Source organism: Equus asinus, chromosome 21, assembly GCF_041296235.1.
Source record: "Equus asinus isolate D_3611 breed Donkey chromosome 21, EquAss-T2T_v2, whole genome shotgun sequence".
Lineage (NCBI taxonomy): Eukaryota > Metazoa > Chordata > Mammalia > Perissodactyla > Equidae > Equus > Equus asinus.
This window is the reverse complement of record NC_091810.1, coordinates 12,778,069-12,802,819: the sequence shown is the minus strand read 5'-3', so window position 1 is coordinate 12,802,819 and position 24,751 is coordinate 12,778,069. Positions and strand designations below refer to the sequence as shown.

Sequence of the window (24,751 nt, the reverse complement as noted above, 5' to 3'; positions counted from 1 at the left end):
TTCTACTTCTTCAAGCATGTCCGGGCATGTCTCCAAGCATGTGTGCTTTGCACTTTTATGAATGTAGGTTCTATTGGGGATCTTCTTCCAGAAGAGCCCAGTTTCAGAGCAATTGAAGACTTGCTTTGGGTGGTATCCTTTTTCCTTAATCAACTTCTTCAGCTCTGTTGGAAATGTGGCAGCAGCTTCTTCATCGGCAGACACAGCCTCTCCAGTAATTTTTATATTTTTCAGTCCAAACCTATTCCTGAATCTGTGTAACCATCCCTTACTTGCAGTAAATGGCTTGGTGTCACTCTTTTTAGAATTGCTGAAGTCTTTGTATAGGCTCAATGCTTTCTGGCGCAACATGTTGCCATGAATTGGAACACATTTTCTGTTCATATCTTCCACCCACAAACTTAATGCCTTTTCCATCTTAACTAAGCACTTATCACACACTGTGGCTGTAAATTTTGCAGTTTGAGGTGCAACAGCAAAACTGGCACGAATTTCTTTTTCCTTTTTCACAATTTCACGGATAGAAGATTCATTCTTACTGTAGATTTTAGCAACCTCAGCATACGATTTTTTTCCTTTCCTTATTAAGTCCAGAACTTTCACCTTTTCACTTAAAGGAAGCACTTTACGGCTTCTCTTTGGCATATCCGAATTGCCAGCATCGCTACTCTTGCGTTTTGGGGCCATTCTTAAGTAAAGTGAGGGTTACTTGAACACAAGCACTGCAGTGCCACAATAGTCATCTGATAACCCAGAGGGCTACTAAGTGACTAACAGCAGAGAACGTCTACAGCATGGACAAAGGAATGTTTCAAGGCTAGGGTGGGACAACTGGACGGAGTGAGACTGCACCACGCAACTGAGAACAGGCGGGCAATTTAAAACTTATGAATTGTTTATTTCTCGTGTTTTCCATTTAATATTTTCAGGCGGCGACTGACTGTGGGTAACTGACACCGCACAAAGTGAAACCCTGGTAAGGGAGAACTATTGTAGTCCTAGAAGAATTAGGTAGATGAAGGCGCGTGCCATCAGGCGCCCGATGGCCGCCCGTTTCCCTGGAGACGGGGTCCCCCCCCCCCCCCCCCCCCCCCCGGGCGCCGCCATCTTGTGGCGCCAGGCCGGGCCCAATGAGCGGCTGCGCCGTGGCCGTAGGCGGGGCGGCGGCGGCGCTCAGCCGCGGTCCGGGGCTCAGCTCGGTCTGGTCATGGAGGCGTCCGCCACCCGCCTGCTCATGCTCCCGCTCTTGCTGCTCGGGGCCTGGGCCCCGGCGCCGGGCGGCGCCTCCCCGGAGGCACCGCCGTTGGTCAACGAGGACGTGAAGCGCACGGTGGATCTGAGCAGCCACCTGGCCAAGGTGACGGCCGAGGTGGTCCTGGCGCACCCGGGCGGCGGCTCCGCGCCCCGGGCCACCTCCTTCCTTCTGGCCCTGGAGCCCGAGCTCGAGGCCCGGCTGGCGCACCTCGGCGTGCAGGTGAGCGCGGGCAGGCCTCTGCCGCCGGGAGCGCCCGTCCTCCGAGCCCGCGCCGCGCCCTCTCAGCCTCCGAGGGGACGTGGAGCCCGGGGCGCGGTGGGCGGACGGAGGAGGCCGGGGTCCGCGGGCGGCGGCTCTTCGGGGCCACGTCAGCACCCACCTGCTGCAACGGGGCCGCCGCTCGCGGGGCCTCTGGGCGAGCCGCTGCGGCCTGCGGGCCCGACCCCGCGCCGGGGGCAGCCGGCAAACGAGGGGCGCGCCTGCGCGAGGGCCTCGCGGGGCGCCGGCGGGCTCCACGCCGTCCCTTCGTTTCCCACCGCGTAGCGCGGCAGCCCGACTGGAGGACGAAGAAATGGATTGAAATGAATTTCATTCCTTTAGTTCAGTATTTAGTCCTTTGTAGGTGCTTCTTTCTAGACATCATCCAGTACCATCAGAAATGTAGCGGGTTCCGTGTTTTAAAGTTTGTAATCATTTGAAACCATTGTTAATATAACACCCTTCTTCAGGTTGCTAATGAACGCTGTTAAAATTTTATCCCTCTTCTTAAAGTTAGTTTTAAAAATCATACAAATAATATAAGCCCTTTACAGACGCAGAAAGTTAAAGTCCGGTTTTTTCTTCCCGCTACGGGCATTCTTAGGCTTGAGCAGTGCGTGGCTTGCAAATTCGCTTATCCTGGCGAGTCAGCACTGACGACTCCCAGGGAGAGAAAATCTTGGCTTTGGGAATAGAGGGATTATACACATCTAGAGGTTTGCTTTTTATTACTGTTTTCATTAAACAGCATCCATTAAATGATCACCCACTTATTTTTAAGAGGAGAATAGTCATTACAGTGTCATATTTCTCTTAGGCGCGTCTTATTTTCTGACCGAATCTGGAGCTGTAGAGCCGGGTTTAGAGAGATGATGCTCCTGAAATGACTCCTGTTCCCTTTCATGTCTTTTCCATGACAAAGTGTTCAGTTTTGCTCAAAGGTTTGTGGAAAGATGGATTAAAACTTCGTTCAAATTTGTGCTGCCACCTTTGAATGTTAAATCCATTCTTTTGTAAAAGCTGGTCCTGATTTAATGAGGTTGCCACAGCATCACAAGACCACCACAAAAGCTACCGCTTGCTGGAGAATGCTGCGTTACTGTACTGTTTTCTTATTGAAAGTCTGCTGTGTCATGTATTGTAGATATTTTAAGGTGCATCTTCATTTCACCCTCATAACAACCTTTGAGGTGTAGGCTCTACTGCAGGTGAGGAGGCTGTAGTCTGGGAGGTTAAGCTGTTTGGCCCCCATGGGAGGTTCTAGGGTGATGAGTGAGTCAGGGTTTAGGATAGCTTGTTGCACACTTGGTGTTCTTCCCTGTACCACGTTGCGGCTTCTGGCCGAGAGTGCTGTGAGGTAGGGTTGTGTTGGGGTGTAGGACCTGCGGTTGCATCCCCAGATGTGTTCGACATTGTTATTTTGTAGTCCAAGAGAGAGATGAGTTAATTGGATATATGTGCTCCTTTGTTCCCCTGTCTCAGTGGGAGATGTGACTGGATGATACACTTAACAGAGAAGATGGGTGTTTTCCAATAATTGACTTGGAGGCTGTGGTGAGGTTGCTAGAATTTTTTTCAGTGGATTACTTTCAACTCTACATGTAGAATTTTAGGAACTGATGGAAGGGGTGATGGTGATTATTGACAAGGAGCCAGTTGTTCCTCGTCTTGTCTCTCTAATCTTTTATTTACTTATATTTTGCGAGGAAGATTGGCCCTGAGCTAACAACTCTGCCAGTCTTCCCCTATTACATACCACCGCAGCGTGGCTTGATGAGCCATGTGTAAGTCCACCCTGGGATCCGAACCTGGAAACTGCAGGCTGCCGACGTGGAGTGTAGGCACTTAACCACTACGCCACTGGGCCGGCCCCTCTCTCATCTTTTATTAAGTAATAATGATTATTTCTTATTATGACAGATCAACATGTAACTGGACAGTGCTAAGTATGAATGGAAACAGATACTGCACTGTTCCCATTGTGGTACTATTCTAGTCAAAGTAATGAAACTTGATCTTTATTAGCATGTACAACTGTACTGAGGATGAGTGTATTATTGCTTTTAGGCTTTTTGAAACATTAAAAATGGCTTCCTCATTATAGCTTTGTGTACCCTATTGGGAATCAGTGCTTCAGTCCTAAAAGGTAGTCTTAGTTTTTTTGTTGTTTAGTGGAGGTTGGGTTGGCAAAGAGATCAGTGGTGTGTGTATAAGTCTTTTCCTTAGTCTGCTCCACAGTCTCATGGTGTGAGGTGCCTACTCTTTCTCCGAAAGACCCTGCAGCTCGCTGGAGTTGACATCGTTTTCCTGGTTACATATCCTGTTGCAGTGAAGGCTAAGAATAAGGGAGCGTGCCAAGCAGTGGCCATCGGCTCCTTCCCAAGGACTTTTGCTGCGGTTAACTTTTGTGAAAGTTATAACACTTTTGGTGATGCATGAGACTTTTCTACTACAACAATAAATATTGGTATTTATTTTGTATGCGTGTATGTATTTGAAGGTAAATGAAGGAGAAAGCATCCAGAAAGAAGCCTTTCAGGCCTTTATATTTGGAGGTGTAGTTTCTATTTGTATGTGTGTTTGATCATTCAGGAAAATGTCATGTATTTATAGATCTTATTGTATAGCTTATTCAGTGCCAAAGTCAGTCTTTGACAATGTTCTTGTGTTTCAGATGAAAAAAAATTGTTACTGAAACGAGAATTCAATCTTTAAAAAGTTGTGATAGTTTGGGGCCGGCTCCGTGGCCGAGTGGTTAAGTTTGCACGCTCCGCTGCGGCGGCCCAGGGTTCGGATCCTGGGCATGGACATGGCACTGCTCGTCAGGCCACATTGAGGCGGCGTCCCACATCCCACAACTAGAAGGTCCTGCAACTAAGATATACAACTGTGTACAGGGGGAGGTTTGGGGAGATAAAGCAGGAGAAAAAAAAAAAAAGATTGGCAACAGTTGTTAGCCCAGGTGCCAATCCTTAAAAAAAAAAAAAAAGGTCTGATAGTTTGAATACTTTAATGTGGACATTCTGAGACACTTGGTTAATTGTTGACTCAAAATTTAGAGACCAAAAGACATAAAAAAGAATAACCTTTTTCTTTTTATAGGTGAAGGGAGAAGATGAGGAAGAGAACAATCTTGAAGTACGAGAAACCAAAATTAAGGGTAAAAGGTAAGATGACGAACAGTCAGGGTATCTGTATCTCTCTCTTGCCTCTTGTTATAGATTATCCTATCGGGGTTGGAATCATAAGCCAGGAGAGTTGCTTAGGGAGTGCCTGGTGTAGTAGAGGCTGTTTGAATTAATGTTGTGTGTGGTAGCAAGCAACAGGCTGTAATGTATTCTAGATCCATTTATGATGTCTTTGCTGATAACTAATGCTGAAACTAGATTACTCTAACAGTGGCAGTTTGTTTTACAACAAGAAAGTAGTTATTTTCCAGACCAGGTCAGCTCTCTAATCTTTGTGGTGATAGGGATCCCCACACAATAAACGGGGAACCAGTGTGTGAGAACTCGAAGCTGTTTGCCTCAGCAGATATCCTCCCATTTATGGTTGGCCGTCATCCTGTTTCCAAGGGGCAGACAGCTCTCCCTGCACTTGCCTCACCTCCTTTCGATGCTCCAGGGCATTGAAAGTGATACTTTGCACGAGGTAGACTGAGCTCTATGAGGGATGGGCTTAGGCTTACCTTATTCTCTGCTCTAACCTCAGCACCTAGCATGGAGCCTGGCACTTATTAGTTATTTTAAAACACTTTATTAAGGATATTTTTCTTTTTCTTTTTTCTTTTTTTTAAAGAGAGGGTAATTTTTTTTTTCTCATTTTCTCCCCAAAACCCCCCAGTACATAGTTGTATATTCTTTGTTGTGGGTCCTTCTAGTTGTGGCATGTGGGACGCTGCCTCAGCGTGGTTTGATGAGCAGTGCCATGTCCGCGCCCAGGATTCGAACCAATGAAACACTGGGCCGCCTGCAGCGGAGCCCGCGAACTTAAGCACTCGGCCACGGGGCCAGCCCCAGGATATTTTTCAAATACACAAAAAGCAGGATGAATTGCATAAAGAACCCCTATATATACCATCACCCAGCTTCAACAGTTACAGTATTTTGCATGGTATGTATTAGGCACTGAGATATTTGTTGAATGAGTGATGTGGGAGAAGAGATGTTTTTAGCTCTTTAGTGATTGTTTTTCTTTTTTAGATTGGCATGTGAGCTAACAACTGTTGCCAGTCTTTTTTTTTTTTTTTTTCTATTCTCTCCAAATCCCCCAGTACATGGTTGAATATTTTTTTAGTTGTGGGTCCTTCTAGTTGTGGCATGTGGGATGCCACCTCAGTGTGGCCTGATGAGCCGTGCCATGTCCACACCCAGGATCCGAACTTGCGAAACCCTGGGCCACCACTCGGCCACGGGGCTGACTCCAGCTTTTTAGTGATTTTTATTTTGGCCCCACCCCACTTCCTCCCAGGACATGTGGCAGTATCTGGAGACATTTTTAGTTAACAGCTCTGGGGGTGCTATTGGCACCTGGTGGGTAGAGGCCAGGGATGCTGTTAAACTTCCTATGATGTCCAGGACAGGTACCCCTCTCAATAAAGAATTATCTACCCCAAAATGTCAGTAGTGCTAAGGTAAAAAAATCCTGCTTTAGCTTATGCTGTAGTTTGTCATAGAAAGAAATAGAAAATTTGGTTCTTGACCAGCAAGCCATCGTGCGTTACAGCTGTCAGTCCCCATATGATTCAGAAAACATTAAGTTGGGTCTCCCTGCTTGGCAGAGTTTTGAAAACTTTTTCTCATTCATTTTTAAATTTTTAAAAATAATGAGAATATGATATTAAAACAACTCTATTTTCTTTTTTGCGTATGCCTGCACATATGTAATTTTATGTATGAGTATAAATGGGATCAATTTTAAATTTATTAATATATCTATATAATACTGAACAGAAACATTAAGCAAGTTATTTGTCCCACAACCCTAACATGATAGCTTGTATGTTTTTGTTCTGGACCATGTCCACTTGCAGGTATATTTTACAGAGTTTCAATTACTGTGTGATTCTACTTTTTAATCTTTTCTTCCCCCACACAAAGCATTTTCTGTGTGGTCTTCATAATTGTCTTATGCTTAATCCTCCTTGAGTTGCTTTGATTTCATGTACAAAAACATTATCCTTTGAGGAGCCAAATTGTAATACATGGTGATTACCTTAATTTTTCTATCATAGCCTCAGATTGCGTGGAATGGGCATCTCACCCTGAAGAGGCCCTGAAGATGTCACATCTGAGAGTTAGCCTTAAACAGTTGCTGTTAAAATCCCTCCCCCTTGTAAATGTTTAAGCGACTCCTCTCCCTCTGAGGCTGTTTGAGGACCCTGTCTGTGTTTACTGGCTCCAGCTCACCGCCTGCAGCACATCTCTTGGAGAGGCGAGTTGGCATAGTTGTTATGAATGTGGTCCTTGCAGCTTTACCGCCCGGGTTCGAATCCTGTCTCTCTTACTACTTGCTGGCCGTGTGTCCTTGGGAAACTGCCCCTCAGTTTCCTCCTCAGTGAAAGAGTAATGTCTACCTCATATGATCGTGGTTAAGAGTTCCTAAATTAATACATATAATGTACTTAGAACAGAACCTGCTACATAGTACTCAGTAAATTTTGACATAATCACAAAGAGGGCTAACGAATGAGAAGAAGCATTCCAGGCAGAAACATCTGTAAAGATACAGAAGTTGCACATTTCAGGGAGTGTTTCGTTAACTGGGCCTTCAGAGTGGCTGGAGTTCAGAGGAAGGTAGAGGTGGTGTAAGGAGGGCTGAGTTCAGTCTAAGGAGTGCTCTTTTTTTTGAGGAAGATTAGCCCTGGGCTAACATCTGCTGCCAATCCTCCTCTTTTTGCTGAGGAAGACTGGCTGTGCGCTAACATCCGTGCCCATCTTCCTCTACTTTTTTTATATGTGGGACGCCTACCACAGCATGGCTTGCCAAGTGGTGCCATGTCTGCACCCGGGATCTGAACCGGCTCACCCCAGGCTGCCGAAGCGGAACGTGCACACTTAACCGCTGTGCCACTGGGCTGGCCCCTAAGGGGTGTTCTGTATACCAATTCTAGGAGTGTGGACTTCACCCTGTAGTCACTTGGGAACATTTAAAAACTTTTTTTAACAACATACTATTTTATTTATTTCTAGCTATGAGTGCACACATTACGCAAATTTGTCTTTATTACTTCTTCCTGCCACAGAAACTGACACATACTGGCTTCCCAATAAATCTGTTTGAGTAAACGAATACTTGCTTTAGTTTACCCAGCAAACCTAGGTCCTTCACAAAATGTTCTCCCATTAGGTCCAGCAGGAGAAGAGCTATAGGAAGAAAAATTTGTCTGCTTCTTAGACACCAGTCTAGTCAACTCTGTGTTGTCTGTCCAGCGTTTTATCAATCAGAAACCTTCATTAGCTGGTGCTTCTGCATTTCAGTAAGAATTGATGTTCATAATGATGACCCTGGAACACTGAATGGTTCTGAAGTGTCTTGTGAATCATCAGAGCAGGACTGAATTATGTTGGGAACATTTAACATGAAAATTAAGATGGGAGTGCCACCATCAGATTGTGTTGATGGGCTGGAGAGAGATAGAGATGAGGAAATTAATTAGGAAGAGATGCAATAATCTAGGCAAGAGATGATGGTTTGGATTGAGGAGGAGGTAATGGATGGCCAGAAAGGGATGAATTGGAGAGACATTCTAAGGCAAGATAAACCAGATGTTGAGGATGGTATGGTGTGGGGCAGCAGAACATGCCTGAGCTTTCTAGTTTAGAGTTGCTTAGATGGTAGCAGTGTTAATAGAGACAGGGAATTGGGATCGTGAATACTACTGGACATCAGATATGTTGAAATGCCTGTGGGGTGGTTAGTGGAGTTGTCTAGTGAACATAGGAAAATTTGAATTTAGAGCTCAGGACAGAACTGATGAGAAGCAGATTTGGAGCTTGAAGCCAAGAATTGGTTAAGACTAGAGAAGTTGTAGGGCTTCTATTTTGCGTAGGTACTTCAGAGTAGAGTGTGTCACTTTGTAGTGATACAAAGTAGAAAGGTGTGACTGATGTAGACATTTAAGTTTAGAGTTCTGTAAGGTCATATCAGGAAAAATGTTCTGTGTTCTAACCTTTGCGGATAACTACCATGGAAGCATGTTAAAATGCCTTCTGTCTTCTGCTAATGGTTTTTGAGTCTACCAAAAATTGGTCTGCTAGCTTAGAAAACTCAGATTCATTTTTGAGTTAATACTCTGAATTCTAGTAGTCTCTAGGCCATCTCTTTTTCTTTAAAATGCTAGTAGCTTTATTTTTTTTCTGATTGTGAGAGTTATACAGGCTCATCATAAAACGAGTTGGAAAAAACAGCAAAATGAAGCTTATCCTCCTACCCTGAAATGGTTCCACGTTGTGTGGAACATTCATGGAAATGCTTTCTTCATATACATTTGTGTGTGTGTATATATATATGTATATATATATTTTTTTCTTTTGAGGAAGATTAGCCCTGAGCTAACTGCTGCCACTCCTCCTCTTTTCGCCGAGGAAGACTGGCCCTGAGCTAACATCTGTGCCCATCGTCCTCCACTTTATATGTGGGACGCCTACCACAGCATGGCTTGCCAAGTGGTGCCATGTCTGCACCTGGGATCCGAACCAGTGAACCCTGGGCCGCTGAAGCGGAACGTGTGCACTTAACCACTGCGCCACTGTGCTGGCCCCTATGTATATATTTTTAAATGGAATCATACTGTGTAATTGTAAACTGATTTCTGTTCTTTGTACATGGAAGTATTTCAGATAGATAGCTTGTGGAGTGTTTTTAACTGTTATCCTATTGTTGGACATTTAGGTCGTTTTATACTCTTTTACTATTATAAACAACCTTGAGATGAGCATCCAGATATTTATCTTAAAAGGCTTAAATTAATAGGTTAAAGTTGATCCCTTAAAGGTACAAAATCTTGCTGTGATGTTTTCGGTGTCCTTAATCTCTCTTAATTCCCTTGCCTCGTTCTTCCTACAGTGGGAGGTTCTTCACAGTCAAGCTCCCAGTTGCTCTCGATCCGGGGGCCAAGATTTCGGTCATTGTGGAAACAGTCTATACCCATGTGCTTCAGCCGTATCCAACCCAGATCACCCAATCTGAAAAACAGTTTGTGGTGTTTGAGGGGAACCATTATTTCTACTCTCCCTATCCAACGAAGACGCAAACGATGCGGGTGAAGCTTGCCTCCCGAAATGTGGAGACCTTTACCAAGTTGGGGAACCCCACACGCTCTGAGGACCTCCTGGATTACGGACCTTTCAAAGACGTCCCTGCCTATAGTCAGGTAGGCTCATGTGGAGTCCAGCCCAACCCTGTCTACTTCAGAGAGTGTCTTCTGGAGTGACTGCTAGTTGATAGGCCTGGATGATGTAGGGTGGGTGGAAATCCAGGATCATCCCCCAGTTTTTTGACCTGCTGTGAAATGACTCCATGGGGGTCCACTGTTCTCATTTTGGGAGTGCAAACAGAGAGTACATTTGGAGACTTGGAGTGGGAGTTGGGGGAGAAGGAAACAAGGCATCCTGGGCCGAGGCCATAAGCGGGACGAAGGCCTAGAGATGGGAGACATGGGGTGTGCTGTCTATTGTGGCTGGGGTGGCTGCGGGGGGTGTGTGAAGCTGGCTGTCTTGCTGAGCCTTGGGGCTGGGCCTTAAAGATAGAGGGAGCAATTAAGGCTTAAAAAAGATTTTGTTATTAGGGAAAATTTCAAACATATGCAAAAGTATAGAGAATAGTATAATAAACTCCCAGACACCTGTCACTTAGGTTCAGTGGTTATCAAGATATTAGCCCTTGGGGCCACCTGGTGGTGTGGTGGTTGGGTTTGCACGCTCTGTTTTGGCAGCCCGGGGTTTGCCCGTTCGCATCCTGGGCACGGACCTAGCACCATTCATCAAGCCATGCTGAGGCTGTGTCCCACATAGAAGAACTAGAAGGACCTGCAACTGGGATATACAACTTCGTATGGGGGGCTTTGGGAACGAAAAAAGAGGACGATTGGCAGCAGATGTTAGCTCCTGGCCAGTCTTCCTTACCAAAAAAACCCAAAGAAGATATTAGCACGCTTGCTTCAGCTGTTCCTTTTTAGTTGTTGTAATATTTTAAGCAAATCTTAGAAATAGTCATTTCACTTGATCATCTCTAAAAAACATGGATATTTCCAACATTTATGATTTCTTTGCATCTCTGCGTGTTCAGACCATATGTCACTAAGGATGTACAGTCAAAATAGTTTGTTCTAATGTCACTTGAAATAATTGTTTTCTCTGTCTCTCAGATGTCAGTTTGACATACAGTTAGGGTTGTTCATTTTGGGTTATTTTCAACTTTTAAGAATTTTTTTTTATTGATTTAATTTTTTGAATTAAAAGAATGAAAATTCCAAAGTCAAAATTATGTAACAAGGTATATTCAGAGAATTCTTTCTTCAACTTCTCCCTTCCCTCTGTTCTCCTTGGTGACCATTTACATTAGTTTTTGGTTTACTTGTAGTAAATGTATTCATTTTCTCCCATTTCTCAAAAAGTAGCACCCTGTATATACTGTGGCCCCATGGGTTTGGGGAGCAAGAGAGGCCCTCTGTGTCTCTTGGGGTAGTTGCGTGTGGTGCAGGGAGTCCCGCAGTCACGTGCTTCTTTGTAGATCTGAACCGTCAAAACCCTGGGCCACTGAAGCAGAGTGTGCAAACTTAACCACTCGGCCATGGGGCTCGCCCCTCTTTTTCATTTTAAATTAATAAAATGCTCATGAGAGATTATTTGGCAGATAGAGAGGAAAATTTGACATCAGTTCACATCCACTTTTGACATTTTAGTATCTGAGTCATTTCTTTCCAAGCATAGGGGATTTTTAATGTAGAGATCATAGTATGTATAAAGTAATACTTTTGCCACTTAGAATATTCTCCAAACATTTTACATTACCTTTGTCAACCATTTGTTTGTTTGTTTCTTTTGCCGAGGAAGATTTGCCCTGAGCTAACGTCTGCTGCCCGTCTTCCTCTTTTTTTTGATATGTGAGCTGCCATCACAGCATGGCCACTAACAAGTGCATGATGTAGGTCTGAGCTGAGGATCTGAACCCTGGGCTGCTGAAATGGAGCATGCTGAACTTAACCACTGGCCTACTGGGGCTGGCCCATTTGTCAACCATTTTTAATGGCCATTTAAGATCCCATGATCTGATGTCCTGTAGCTTATTTGCCAAGTTTCCTATAGTTGAACAGTTAGCTTTTTTTCTGTTTACACTGTAACATTCATCTTTTTGCATGGAATATTTTATATGTTCTCAGGATACATTTTCTGAAGTAAAAGTTTTCAAATCAAAGCATATGAACATCTTAAAATATATTTCTGTGTATTACCAAATGGTTTTTCAAAAGATTTAGGTGATTTATTATGGCACCAGCAATGTGAAACTGCCAGTTTTCTCACTACCTTTTGGCATTAGATATTGTCAAATATGATTACGAATGAAGTTGAACTTTAGAAAAATCTAATCATAGAGTGAATAAAATAACAAGAATTATAAAAATTAACAAAATATACCTTGTCTGCTCCTTTTCCTGGACCTTTTGGGAAGAACGGTGTTTTTCTGGTTCTTCTGTCCTTTTAGATTCCATTTCTGTAGGGTTCTAGATGTGTATTCATAGAAGGCCACTTGAATTACTTAATGACCAGAAAGATTTTTTAATACTAACCTCAGTGGTAAAATTGGCAGAGAAGTGGAGGAATTGCCAAAGGTGTCCCCTTTAATCCTCTTGGACCTCGCTGGGAGGTGGAACTTACTGTGTGGAAGTGCAGAGCCAGAACGTCTGTGCAGTTGGAGACCTAGTATTACCACTCAGATTTATGAACTTGAACGTGTCAGTGAAAACTGCCAGGTCTCAGGGTTTTTTTTGTAAAATGGAGGGATAAGTAGTACGCACTTCATCGTCTAGTTTTGAGGAGTAAATGAGATAATGAACTTATTTAGAGCTCATAAAAGAGTGACACATACATACGTGTTAGCTCCGTAAATGTTAGCTAAAAACGTCTCTCTCCTGTGAACTTTTCCGGATAAGTCCTCCTGATTAGAAGAATCCAGTCATGCGATCTATCACCCTCAGTTTTGAGGTTATTTGCTAGCTCGTTAGTTAGAGATCATGTCTTCCTTAGATCTTATATATATTTGCTAGTCAGAGCTTTTCTTTCTTTACAGTTTAAGATTTTATTTTATTTTAAAACTATAAAAGTTATTTTAAAAAGCAATTTAAAAAGCTTATTTTAGAAATTTGGAAAATAGAAACTTCAGGGAGAAAGTAGAAATAGTCTGTAATTCTGCTTTCTATCTGTATTGATTCTCATGTATTTCATTTCAGATTTTATTTTTCATTTTCTCACGTAGTTGCTATAAGATAGTAGAGTATAGAAGTTTTTGTTTTTAAAACAAATATTTATGTTGGAACTGAAAACAATTTCATATATCCTATTTTTCCAATTAATAATACAGTCATGCATTGCTTAACGACGGGGATATGTTCTGAGACATGCATTGTTAGGCAATTTCAGTGTTGTGTGAACATCGTAGAGTGCGCTTACACAAACCTGCCTGGGACAGCCTTCTGCACACCTAGGCTACAGGATACTGATCTTACTGGACCAGAGTTGTATATGCAGTTCTTTGTTGACCAAAATGTCGTTGGATGGCACATGACTGTATATCATGAATATTTATTTCCATATGTCACTAAAAATTCTTAGTAAGTATCATTTAAAAATGTTGCATACATTAGATACATCATAATTTAACCATTCTGTTGCTGATGTATAGATTGTCTCAAGTCAATTTGATTTAAACTCGTGTTGATTCTTCTGCCCCCAAAACTTTGAACTATTTGTTTCCTTCCTCTCCAGGATACTTTCAAAGTACATTATGAGAACAATAGCCCTTTCCTGACTATCACCAGCATGACCCGGGTCATTGAGGTCTCTCACTGGGGTAATATTGCTGTGGAAGAAAATGTGGACTTGAAGCACACGGGGGCTGTGCTTAAGGGGCCTTTTTCACGCTATGATTACCAGAGACAGCCAGACAGTGGAATATCCTCCATCCGTTCTTTTAAGGTACAGAGTGTTCAACTTGGACATTGGGAGAAACTATGACCTTATCATATCTGCCTTTTTGCTTTTTGAAAGTAGGTAAATATGGACAGTTGTTTGGGATGGATTGATGTTTGAGTAGTTGAGTGACAGGATTAAAACCAACAGAAGGAATCTTTAAAAAGTCCCCATATTATCTAAGTAGGTCATGTTTCTTAAAAGAAAATTTGAATAATAGAAAAAGGAAAAACATAATATCACCATCCAAACACTAGTATTGCTGACATTTTTGTGTCTTTTCTTTTTTTTTATGATGCTGTTTTTAAAAAACATTTGATATATTGCATATACAGTTTTATATCTTTTTTGTCTTATAAATGAGGTATTATGTACTTACATATAACGAAAGAGTTTGCTATGTGAACAAAGGTATTACATTTTCTCCCCGATTGACAAAATACGCTTACAGATTTGGCAGATACGATAAAGAATATGAGGTGGAGAAAGCCCTACCATAACCCTATCCACCACCTAGTGAGTTGGTGTAATTTCTTCCATGTTTAGTTTCCCTTCCTGTAAAATAACTTACAAATTATTTTTAAATTTTATTCTCTTCAGTGTTGCAAAGGTATTTATGATTGTCTTTATTGTTTACTGTGTGAAGAATTTGTATACTTACCAACCTTGCTTGAGAAGTAAATGAGATCTAGAAATTTTAAAGCCTTGGGGAAAGAGTTAGACCTTTTTTAGGATGTTTACAGTTTGGGGACTCTTTTAATTGAGTAGTACTGTGAGGAAGATCTTGGTGCAGAAAGTCTTTTCTGTATTTAGGATTATTCCCTCTGAATAGTTTTCTGGAATCTTTAGAAGGGTATGTCCACTCTCTTGCAGACCATCCTCCCTGCTGCCGCCCAGGATGTTTATTACCGGGATGAGATTGGCAATGTTTCCACCAGCCACCTCCTTATTTTGGATGACTCCGTAGAGATGGAAATTCGGCCTCGCTTCCCTCTTTTTGGAGGGTGGAAGACCCATTACATTGTTGGCTACAACCTCCCAAGCTATGAATACCTCTATAATTTGGGTCAGTCTTTAATAGTAAGGGAGTACAAAAGAGAGACCATCTTTTTCTTTAATTTCCTTTAGTTGTTTTTTTTTTCACAATTGCCAGTCCTTCTAGATGATGAGAGGGTATTCTCTTGTCATTCTTAGGAGGGCTGGAGGTACCAGGAACAACTTTTCATGGGTGGGTACAAATTACTGTTGTTAAAGTAATACATGCATGTGGTAATCAATTCAAACAGTGCAGTAAAACTCCTTGTCGTATCTCCAGTTCAGTTATAAGATGGAACTGCTTACATTCTTTTATTTTTTTTTAAACATTTTATGTTTCCTTTTTTCTCCCCAAAGCCCCCTGGTACATAGTTGTATATTTTTAGTTGTGGGTCCTTCTGGTTGTGGCATGTGGGACACCGCCTCACCATGGCCTGATGAGCGGTGCCATGTCCACGCCCAGGATCCAAACCAGCAAAACCCTGGGCCACTGAAGCAGAGTGCACAAACTTAACCACTCAGCCACAGGGCCCGCCCCTGACTTTAGACTTAGTTCTACAGATAACTATATATTTAATGCTCACCATCAGTCTTTCTCTTTTGCTGAGGACGATTTCGCCCTGAGCTAACATCTGTGCCAATCTTCCTCTATTTTGTATGCAGATCGCCCACAGCATGGCCGCCAACAAGTGGTGTAGGTCTGTGCCTGGGGACTGAACTCAGGCTGCTGAAGCAGAGCATGCTGAACTTAACCACTAGGCCATGGAACCAGCCCACCATCAGTCTCTACTCATTTTGATTATCTGAAGCTTATTGTTTAGTAGATTCCTTAAGAAGGGCTTGTGGGAATGAGTTCTTACATGTTGATAACAGGTTGTGCCTTTTGTGCTTAAGCCATTTGTTGAATATAAAGTCTTTGGCTTCCGCGTCTTTTCTTGAATATCTTAAATATGTCACTTCCTTTTTTTTTCATTTTTGGCATGAAGTTTTCCTGTCCAAGTCTGATGATAACCTCATTTTTTCCCCTTATAATTCACTTGTTCTTTTTCTTTCTTTTTTCTTTTTTTTGGTGAGGAAGATTAGCCCTGAACGAAACATTTGTTGCCAGTCTTCCTCTGTTTTATTTGGGATGCCACTACAGTGTGGCTTAACAGTTGTGCTAGGTTTGCACCCAGGATCTGAACGTACGAATCCTAGGCACCAAAGTGGAGCACGTGGACTTAACTACTATGCCACCAGGCTGGCCCCTCACTTGTTCTTTTTATCTAGATAAAAAGAAAAGAATTCATTCTTTAAAGACTAATACTTTTACTAGAACATGGGTTGGCAGTGGCTGTTCTTAGGCATGCATTATGCTCTTTCAACTTAGAGTTTCAAACCTTTTGCAAGTTTTCTCCTTTGGGGACTCCTTTTATTTCCTTGTTGAGTCTTTGCCTGTCTTCAGTATTTGGCACTTTCTCTTGAATCATTTCTTCATTTAAAACTTTTCTGCTTTTCACCTTCTATTTATCATAAGGCATTATCTGTTGTGTTTATTCACTCATACTCCTAGCTTAGCCTTCATTTCTAAAATGATTTTTTTCTTTTATTTCTAAATTTTTTCCTGATCTCTGTCACTTTGCTGAATTTCTCTAATTCTGGTTTATCTTGCTTTCTCGTGACTTGCGTCATTTTCCTATCTTTAGCTCGTTCTGAAATAGTGGGAGCAGTTTTGATTGGTTTTATGAGCATGTCTCTTTGGCATGCTTTTGTTTTCTCTAGGGATGTTCTCTTTTTGGTAACTTTTTAACGTGTAACTTATTCTAAGAGTGAGGGGCAGCTGTATGCTTTTCTGTCGCTCATTTTCAATGTGAACTTTTAGGAGGAGGTATTGCAACTGCTCCGTTCTCTTGTTGTAGTGTAGTAGTAAAAACACGGTGGCTTGCTTTCTGAGCTTCCCCTGGCTCTGGGCTCCTGTAGCTTTGTTGTCCCTGTTGTGCTTGAGTTTGATTCTTCTCCGGCACTGTCTCCTCAGTAGAGGATGCTCTCGTGGATGGGGAGCTCTGACAAGCTTTTCAAAGTTCTCAGCAGGTCCAGACTGCTTTGTACTTGCAGATCTTCTGTGGGCCCGTTTTACTCGCCCGCTGTGCCAGGGTAGGACTCTGTTTGGGGCCCTGTTTTCAGGTCTGTCAGTTGTCCTCTTGCTTCTTTACAGATACTAATTGCAGGTCTTGTGCTGTTGGTGTTTTATGCCTCCTACCCCTTGTATTTTGGGGTTTGTGGAGCCCTTGATACCTAGTTTTGTTGTAAGTATGATCCATGGGATTTTGGTTTTATTCTAATTGCTTTGTCTTTATGTGGAAATTGGGGAAGACTGAAAAACCATGCTGCCGCCATCACAGCTGTCTTCCAGTCTCTTTGTCCATTAGCTTCAGACAGTATGTCTTTACTCCTCTCTGCACAAGATGAGAGCATTCACGCCCCTCACTTCTCTCTCGCTCCTGTCCCATTTTCTCGGGTTTTCACATCGCTGCATTTGTTTGCTTGATCCTTCAGGTGACCAGTATGCACTGAAGATGAGGTTTGTGGACCACGTGTTTGATGAGCAAGTGATAGATTCTCTGACCGTGAAGATCATCTTGCCTGAAGGGGCCAAGTGAGTGTGACTGTTCCTTTCCAGTGCTCCCCATTCTCTCGTGGTGCCCTCTTTTTTTTTTTTGAGGAAGATTAGCCCTGAGCTAACATCTGCTCCCAATCTTCTTTTTGCTGAGGAAGACTATTACTGAGCTAACAACTGTGCCCATCTTCCTCTACTCTCTATGTGGGATGCCTGCCACAGCATGGCTTGATGAGCGGTGCATAGGTCTGCACCTGGGATCTGAACCAGTGAACCCTGGGCTGTCAAAGCGGAATATGCGAAGCTAACTGCTGCGCCACCGGGCTGGCCCCTGATGGTGCCCTCTTGATACCTCAAAGAGAAGCTATGTTCTAGGGGCACACAGTATGTGCTTAAATACAGAGCTTTGACTGAGAAACCTGTAGGGATAGTCTGACTGGAGTTTAAACAGATAAGTAAGACTCAGATGAAGGCACAGATTCATTTATGAAATATTCCTCAAACACAGTATCTTTGTGTGACAGGTGCAGTATGCAGAGTTGCCTTAGCAGGCCAGAGTAATGGTGGGATGATCTGTAACAGGAAAAAAATGCAAAGTTAGGACAGCCAGGTAGCCCTTGTGTTGTGTTAGTAGAAAGAGGAAGAATAATGGAGCAATGGCTCCATGTTATCCTCTGTTCGTCAGACTAGATTCAGAAAGGGAGGAGGGGTCTCAGATGGAGTATTAGGGTTCCGTGGTTACAACCAGTACGAGCTGTCTGTGGCCAATTTAAGCAGAAAGGAATGAATTTGGAAGAGTAAGCGATCTCTCAAAAAATGACAGGATTGGGGGCCGGCCTCATGGCTGAGTGGTTAAGTTTGCGTGCTCAGCTTTAGTGGCCCAGAGTTTCGCCAGTTTGGATCCTAGGCGTGGACATGGCACTGCTCATCAAGCCATGCTGAGGTGGCATCCCACATGCCACAACTAGAAGGACCCACAACTAAAAATATACAACTATGTACGGGGGGTGGCGGGGGGCTTTGGGGAGAAAAAGGAAAAATAAAATCTTAAAAAAAAAAATGACAGGATAAGTTGAAGAACCAGGCTTCTGAAAGGACAGATCCAGAGCACCTCTGGGAGTCTAGTTGGCAAAAACTGATGGACACTTACAGGGGCACCTGCCCTTGGCATGAGTACCAAACAGATGAATAGTGCAGTCTTGGTGTCACTTTGCTGTAGCTTCACTTTAAAGGGAAGCATCTACTTGGCCTCTCTTGGGTCACATGCCCACTCTGATCACTGGAAGGAGAGGCAACTTGATTGTTCTTCCTGTGGAGGGCATTCCATGGGGGATGGGTTGTTCCTCCAAGCGAAACTGGAAGTGCTGTTTATCAGGAGCAGGGAGAGTGGGTCTGGACAGATAAAAGCAGGACATGTCCGCTATACTCTATAAGAAGTTCTCAGTCACGTGAGGAGACTGAACTTTTGGAGTAACTCCTGAGGGGCATCTTCAAGTCCCCACGAGCTTCTTGTTGGGTAGAATGCACAGGAGAGCTGTGTGGCTGTGTGACTCAAGGTGTGGGGCATTACTGGTGAACTCTTGTGAGTGCAGAATGCGTGGACATAGTCGTTCCCTCAGAAGAAGAATGGTCCAGTACTCAGGGCTTTTTGGCATCAGGTCATTGTCTCAGGGTTGGGTGTTCCCTGGTGCCCAAAGGGGAACAGAGTAGAGTGTGAACTTAGTGCCTCTGAAAGGCCCCCTGAGCCGTGGAGTTCTCCAACCCTAAATAAACCTAGTTGGTCTGTGCGGTTTGTCTGAGGCTATGTTTCGTTCCCATCTGCCTCCAGGAACATCCAAGTCGACAGTCCCTATGAAATCGGCCGGGCCCCAGATGAACTCCATTACACCTACCTGGACACATTTGGCCGCCCTGTGATTGTTGCCTATAAGAAAAATCTGGTAGAACAGCACATTCAGGACATTGTGGTAAGTGGCTCCACCGCTCTGCTCTGTGCCTGTCTCCCAGAGGATGGGTGCTGGAAACCAAGGCCTTGGCCATCTTTTCCTTTTTGGGCTGGAGTGGTTTGAGCTCAGCTGCCTCCAGGGGTGCGGTGGCGCAGCCTGGATTTTTACAGGCCTGGTGAGGCCCCTTTTGCCCCCGGGTTTCTGAGTCTGTGCAGACCTGTCAAAGCCCATCTTCCTGGTTTTCCTCCCAGGTCCACTACACATTCAACAAGGTGCTCATGCTGCAGGAGCCCCTGCTGGTGGTGGCTGCTTTTTACATCTTGTTCTTCACCGTCATCATCTATGTCAGGCTGGACTTTTCCATCACAAAGGTACTCTCTTGCTTTTCTTATTTCTCTTGTCGTTTAGTCATTCTGCACCCTGATAATGTGTTTGATTAGCTTTATGGTGCAGCGTTACTTCACTGTCCTCACAGCGAGCCCAGGGAGAACCATGTTGCCCAGAAGACTCTGCTGCCTGTGGCCTCTCTTAATCCTTACTGTAAAGATACCTTGTTTTTTTGCTGTGATCATGGAACACATGATGTAAGTGAGGCAGGTTGCTACTGATGGGCAAGACTGTGGGAACAGAGGACAGCAAGCACAGTGTGTGCTTTTGGTGGTGGGACCTGGGGTCTGGAAAAGGCTTCCCTGAGGAGGTGACAGGCAGAAAAGGGTAGGGGAGGTAATTCAGCCAGAGGGAATGGTTTGTGGGACAGCAGGGAGGGCTTCAGTGGGCCTGTAGGTAGCAGGAGGGTATATGGGAGCAAAGACATTGGTCCAGCTGGTTCCATAGACCAGTGAGGCTGCCCAGGGTCCAGTGGGGCAGCTGGGGCAGCTGCTAGCTAACCTTGTCATATAGAAGGGCTGACTGTAGGTTTTATTGTGAAATATCTCCATTTTTTAAGCTATAAAAATTGCTTTTCTTTTATTGGTTTTTTAAAAGAAACTTTGTTTTAAAATAATTCCACATTGATAGAAACTTTGCATGTATAGTAAAAATAATTCTTTTATACTCTTCACCTAGAGTTAGCAATTAGCTTTTGGCCTCTCTCTCTATGTAATTATTTTTGTGAACCATTTGAGAGTAAGTTGCAGACAGTATGCCCGTTTGCTCTTGAATATTTAAGCATATGCACACCCTGAGAACAAGGGTGTTCTCTTACACAACCACCATATAATGATCAAATCCAGGAAATGTAAAGTTGCTGTTAACCGACATACAGCTGTGTGTTCTAATTTTGATGATTGTCCCGATGGTAACTTTTATAGCAATTATTTTTCATACTCCAGAATCCAGTTGAGGATCATGCATTTGCATTTAGTTGTCATATTTCCTTAGCTTCCTTTAATCTGAAACACTTCCTCATCCTTTCTTTGTCTTTAATGACCTTGACATATTTGAAGTGTAGAGACCAGTTTTGTAGAATGTCCCTTAATTTAGACTCATCTTATGTTTCTCCCTGCTTAAGTTCAGATTATGTGTTTTTGGCAAGAACACTAAAGCAATGCCGTGTCTGCAGTACATCCCCTCAGGAGGCACCTGATGTCACTCAGCCCCAGTGTGGGTGATGTTAACGCTCCTTACTTGGCAAAGTTGGTGTCTGCCTGGTTTATTGACTTTAAAGTTACTCTTTTTCTCTTTGCAGTTAATAAATAATCTCTTTGAGGCTATATAAATACCCTCACATACATTCGCCCATTAGTTGTAGCATTTATCGTTCTTTCCTATCTGAAGCTGTTATGCTGTCGTGGTTGAAGACTGTGATTCCTTTTACATCATTGGTTGCCATTCTACTGTAAGGACAAGTGTTCCTTGTTGGTTGATTGGTTGATTATTTGTTTGGATTCATGGATTTGTATTTTATTCCATGGATTACTGTCCACTGGTGCTATTTATTTTGGTGCTCAAATTCTCCCAGATTTGACTGTGTCTTTTTCATGTCTGTTATTTTTTTGAGCACTTCTTATTGTCAGGCACAGCAATATGTTCCAGGCATGTTTTGTACCTTCTCCAAGGAGTCCTGGTTCCTTTTAGTACAGGATGGTACCTGGAGACTCTGATCTGTGAGCAAGGTATATTTGTTACTTTTGAAGCATCATTGCTTCTAGGCCCTTTCAGCAGACACAGCTAGGAGATAAATAAATATAGTATATAAAATATTAATTAACACTCCTGTGTTTAATTCCAGTCTAATGCCACAGAGTTCTTGCCTGTCTTCCCTCATTCCATCGTTTTTCCTTCTCTCCTGGATTCCAACAACATCAGTATATTTATTTGCTGAGTTCTGTAAACACAAAAAGTAGTTTCAGAACTGCTATGCTTATACCACTACAAACACCATACTTAACAAGTAGAGTCCAGGATTTGTTTGCATTTCTTTTTATCTTTAGACTGAGAATATATTGTCAAAACCCTGTGTTCCCAAGGTAATTGGCTTAGTTCTTACTTTTTTCCTGTGTTACTCATTTGGAATATAGTTAGATTCATTTATTCCTGTTTGAATTTGATTCTAGTTTCCCCCTCCATCATTGTTAATATCTAATTTTGGTTATGAATTTGTAAATCATTAACAGGGTTCTAAATTCAGAACTTGAAAATGGTGCCGTTTCCTCCATCCTTTCCCACTCTGCCTTGTAGGTAACCAATCTCATCAGTCTTCCTGATGTATTTTGCAAAAATAAGCAGGTACTTTCTTATTTCCTCTCCTTTCTTACACAAAAGGTAGCAATAGTATACACTTTTGCCTTTTTTCCCCACTTAATAATACACTGAAAATCACTTGTATCAGTTCATAGAGATGTTCCTTGTGGTTTTTTTTGTAGCTGCAGAGTACTCCATTGTGTGGATGGGTCATAGTTTATTCAGCCGATTTCCTGTGTATTCATCTCCCTATTTTAAAGCTTGGATAATTGATTGAGAAAAATACTAATCAAAAAATTTATTGAGCCAAATCAGCCATCTCAGACCAGATTCAGGCTTTGAGCTGCCAGGTTATGACTTTGGAAGTAGACGCATAATGAGAAATGTTTCTGGAAAGTATGTAGGGCCTCATCTAAAGGACCATGAATAGCGGGATAAGGGGTTTAGGCTTTCTCTCTTAAAGGTTTTAAGAAGGAGAGAAACATAATAAATGTTCTGGAAGCCTTCCCTGACCTGAGCTAAGGTTTCTCTTTCCTTAGCACCTCACCTGTCCCTTTCATGGTATACTCTGGCATTAGTATCCTTTTTCACATCCATCTGTCTGCCCTGCTGGACTTTGCAGTGAATGTCTGCTACATCTTCACATCCCTAAGTCCTGCCTTTGCTGAACCTGGTCCAGAAACAGTGTCAGCAAGAGTCTGATTCTTTGAATTTCCAAGAGGACAGCTCTTCTTGTTTGCACAGCTGATGGTGGGTGCTCTTTGGGAAGTGAAGGTCAGAGTTGGCTCAAGCCTAGACGTCATCACTGATGGTGTTTCTCCCCCAGGATCCGGCCGCGGAAGCCAGGATGAAGGTGGCCTGCATCACAGAGCAGGTCTTGACCCTGGTCAACAAGAGAATAGGTCTCTATCGTCACTTTGATGAGACTGTCAATAGGTACAAGCAGTCCCGGGACGTGTCCACCCTCAATAGTGGCAAGAAGAGCCTGGAGACGGAACACAAGGCCTTGACAAGTGAGATTGCATTATTGCAGTCCAGGCTGAAGACGGAAGGCTCTGACCTGTGCGACAAAGTAAGTGTCTGCTGTCTCTGATGACTTGGCTTTGTTGTCCTCCTTGCCCCACTTTAGGGGATTGTACCTGACTATCTGGAGCACCACACGCCTGCTCTGCTTGGGTCAGACACCAGGCAGCTCTTGCTCACTGCTGGCTCATGGGGTTAGATTGCACCCAGTTGTAGACTTGAGGCGCGGTGCTAACCCTTGTGGTGGAGCAAGAAATTTTGGGGTCTCAGGTGCGAGCTGTTTTTGGAGAAAACTCTGCTAGCCTCGACAGCATTCTCTGTCCACCTGGCTGGCATTGAGAGCAGCTGCTTCCTCTCCTGCAGGCCAGACTGGACAAGTCTCCAGACTGCTCATGCTGTGATAAGAAGAACCTAGACTTAGAATCGTGGGTTTGAATCCACGCTCTGATTTAGACTTTTTAAACCTGGGCAAGTTACCTAACTTCGGTACCTCAGTTTCTTCAACTGTAAATGAGGATGCTATTAGTACTTACCTCACAGTGGTTGTGAGTGTGAAATGAGTTAGTACTTATAACGTGCTAACAACTCTGCCTGGGACATGCCATGTAAATGAATTCTTGTGACCTGTCAGTGAGGACGAGAACCTTCCTGGAGGTGCCCCCCAGAGTCCCTGACCACCCCTTCCATGTGGCACTCCCCGGCACTCCCTCTTCTTTATCCTGTGCTATTTTCTTCATAGCACCTGCCACTTTCTGAAACTGTTTATTTGTGTGCTTAAGTATTTATTATAATCTGTCAGCTTCATGAGAGTGAGATGCCTAATCTGTCTTTACTGCTGTTTGTTAGAACCTAGAGTTGAGCCTAGCACTATGGCTCACTAAATATTTGTTGAATATTGAATGGATGTGACTATAAAAATTGTCAGCCTGACACCCAGTTGGTGGTAACAGGCGAGTCGTTCAGCCACACCCCCTGCCATTGGTCTTTGGCTTAACTGAATCCCTGAACCAAATTTGGCAAGCTGAAGGGAAGAGAATGAACATTCATCAAGTACCTGCTGTGTGCCTGGCACCATGCTGGGTGAGTTCATATATTTTCACACCTGACCCATATAATCCTCTTCACAGCTGAGTCCCAGGGATGGTGCAAGGACTTGCTCACAAGGGTCAGAGCTTAAAGGAACAGGGTTTGTAGGGGGTGAAGCTGGCATTTGAAGCCAGGCCTGTCCACCCTCACAGCCAGCCCTTCTGCCCTTCAGCTCCAGGATCTGTAGGCATGGGAGGTGGTGGGCCCTGCTGAGTATGGGTGGGAGGATCACTCTCAAGCCCTGCCCTGCTTTTGCCTTGGCCAGGTGAGCGAAATGCAGAAACTGGATGCGCAGGTCAAGGAGCTGGTACTGAAGTCAGCGGTGGAAGCTGAGCGGCTGGTGGCTGGCAAACTCAAGAAAGACACGTACATCGAGAATGAGAAGCTCATCTCTGGAAAGCGACAGGAGCTGGTCACCAAGATCGACCACATCCTGGATGCTCTGTAGCCCCTGCTAGTTGTCCTCAGTGGGCCCAGGGTGCTGCACTTTCAGATGGCAGGTGGGGGTGGTGGTGATGGTGAACATCGGGTCAGTATTTTGCAAAAGGCCTTCAAGGAAAAGAAACCAGGCCCTGCCTCAGGCAACACAAGGAGCTTTGTTTTTGTCCCTAAAGCGTTCCTTTTTTAAAGAAATCTTAAATCTCATTAAAAACAAAATATCTTTGTGTTTTAAACAAAGAAA

The 24,751-nt window shown here is 43.5% G+C and overlaps 1 protein-coding gene across 1 annotated transcript; it reads left to right on the top strand.

The window, feature by feature from the left end:
- The first annotated feature begins 1,095 nt into the window (after positions 1 to 1,095).
- Positions 1,096 to 24,751, top strand: RPN1 (ribophorin I). Its single transcript, XM_044753899.2, has 10 exons — positions 1,096 to 1,474; positions 4,616 to 4,680; positions 9,581 to 9,887; positions 13,498 to 13,707; positions 14,575 to 14,767; positions 17,272 to 17,371; positions 19,161 to 19,299; positions 19,530 to 19,649; positions 22,787 to 23,032; positions 24,335 to 24,751. Exons 1-10 carry the CDS (start codon positions 1,208 to 1,210, stop codon positions 24,515 to 24,517), a joined length of 1,830 nt encoding a protein of 609 aa, XP_044609834.1. The 5' UTR covers positions 1,096 to 1,207; the 3' UTR covers positions 24,518 to 24,751.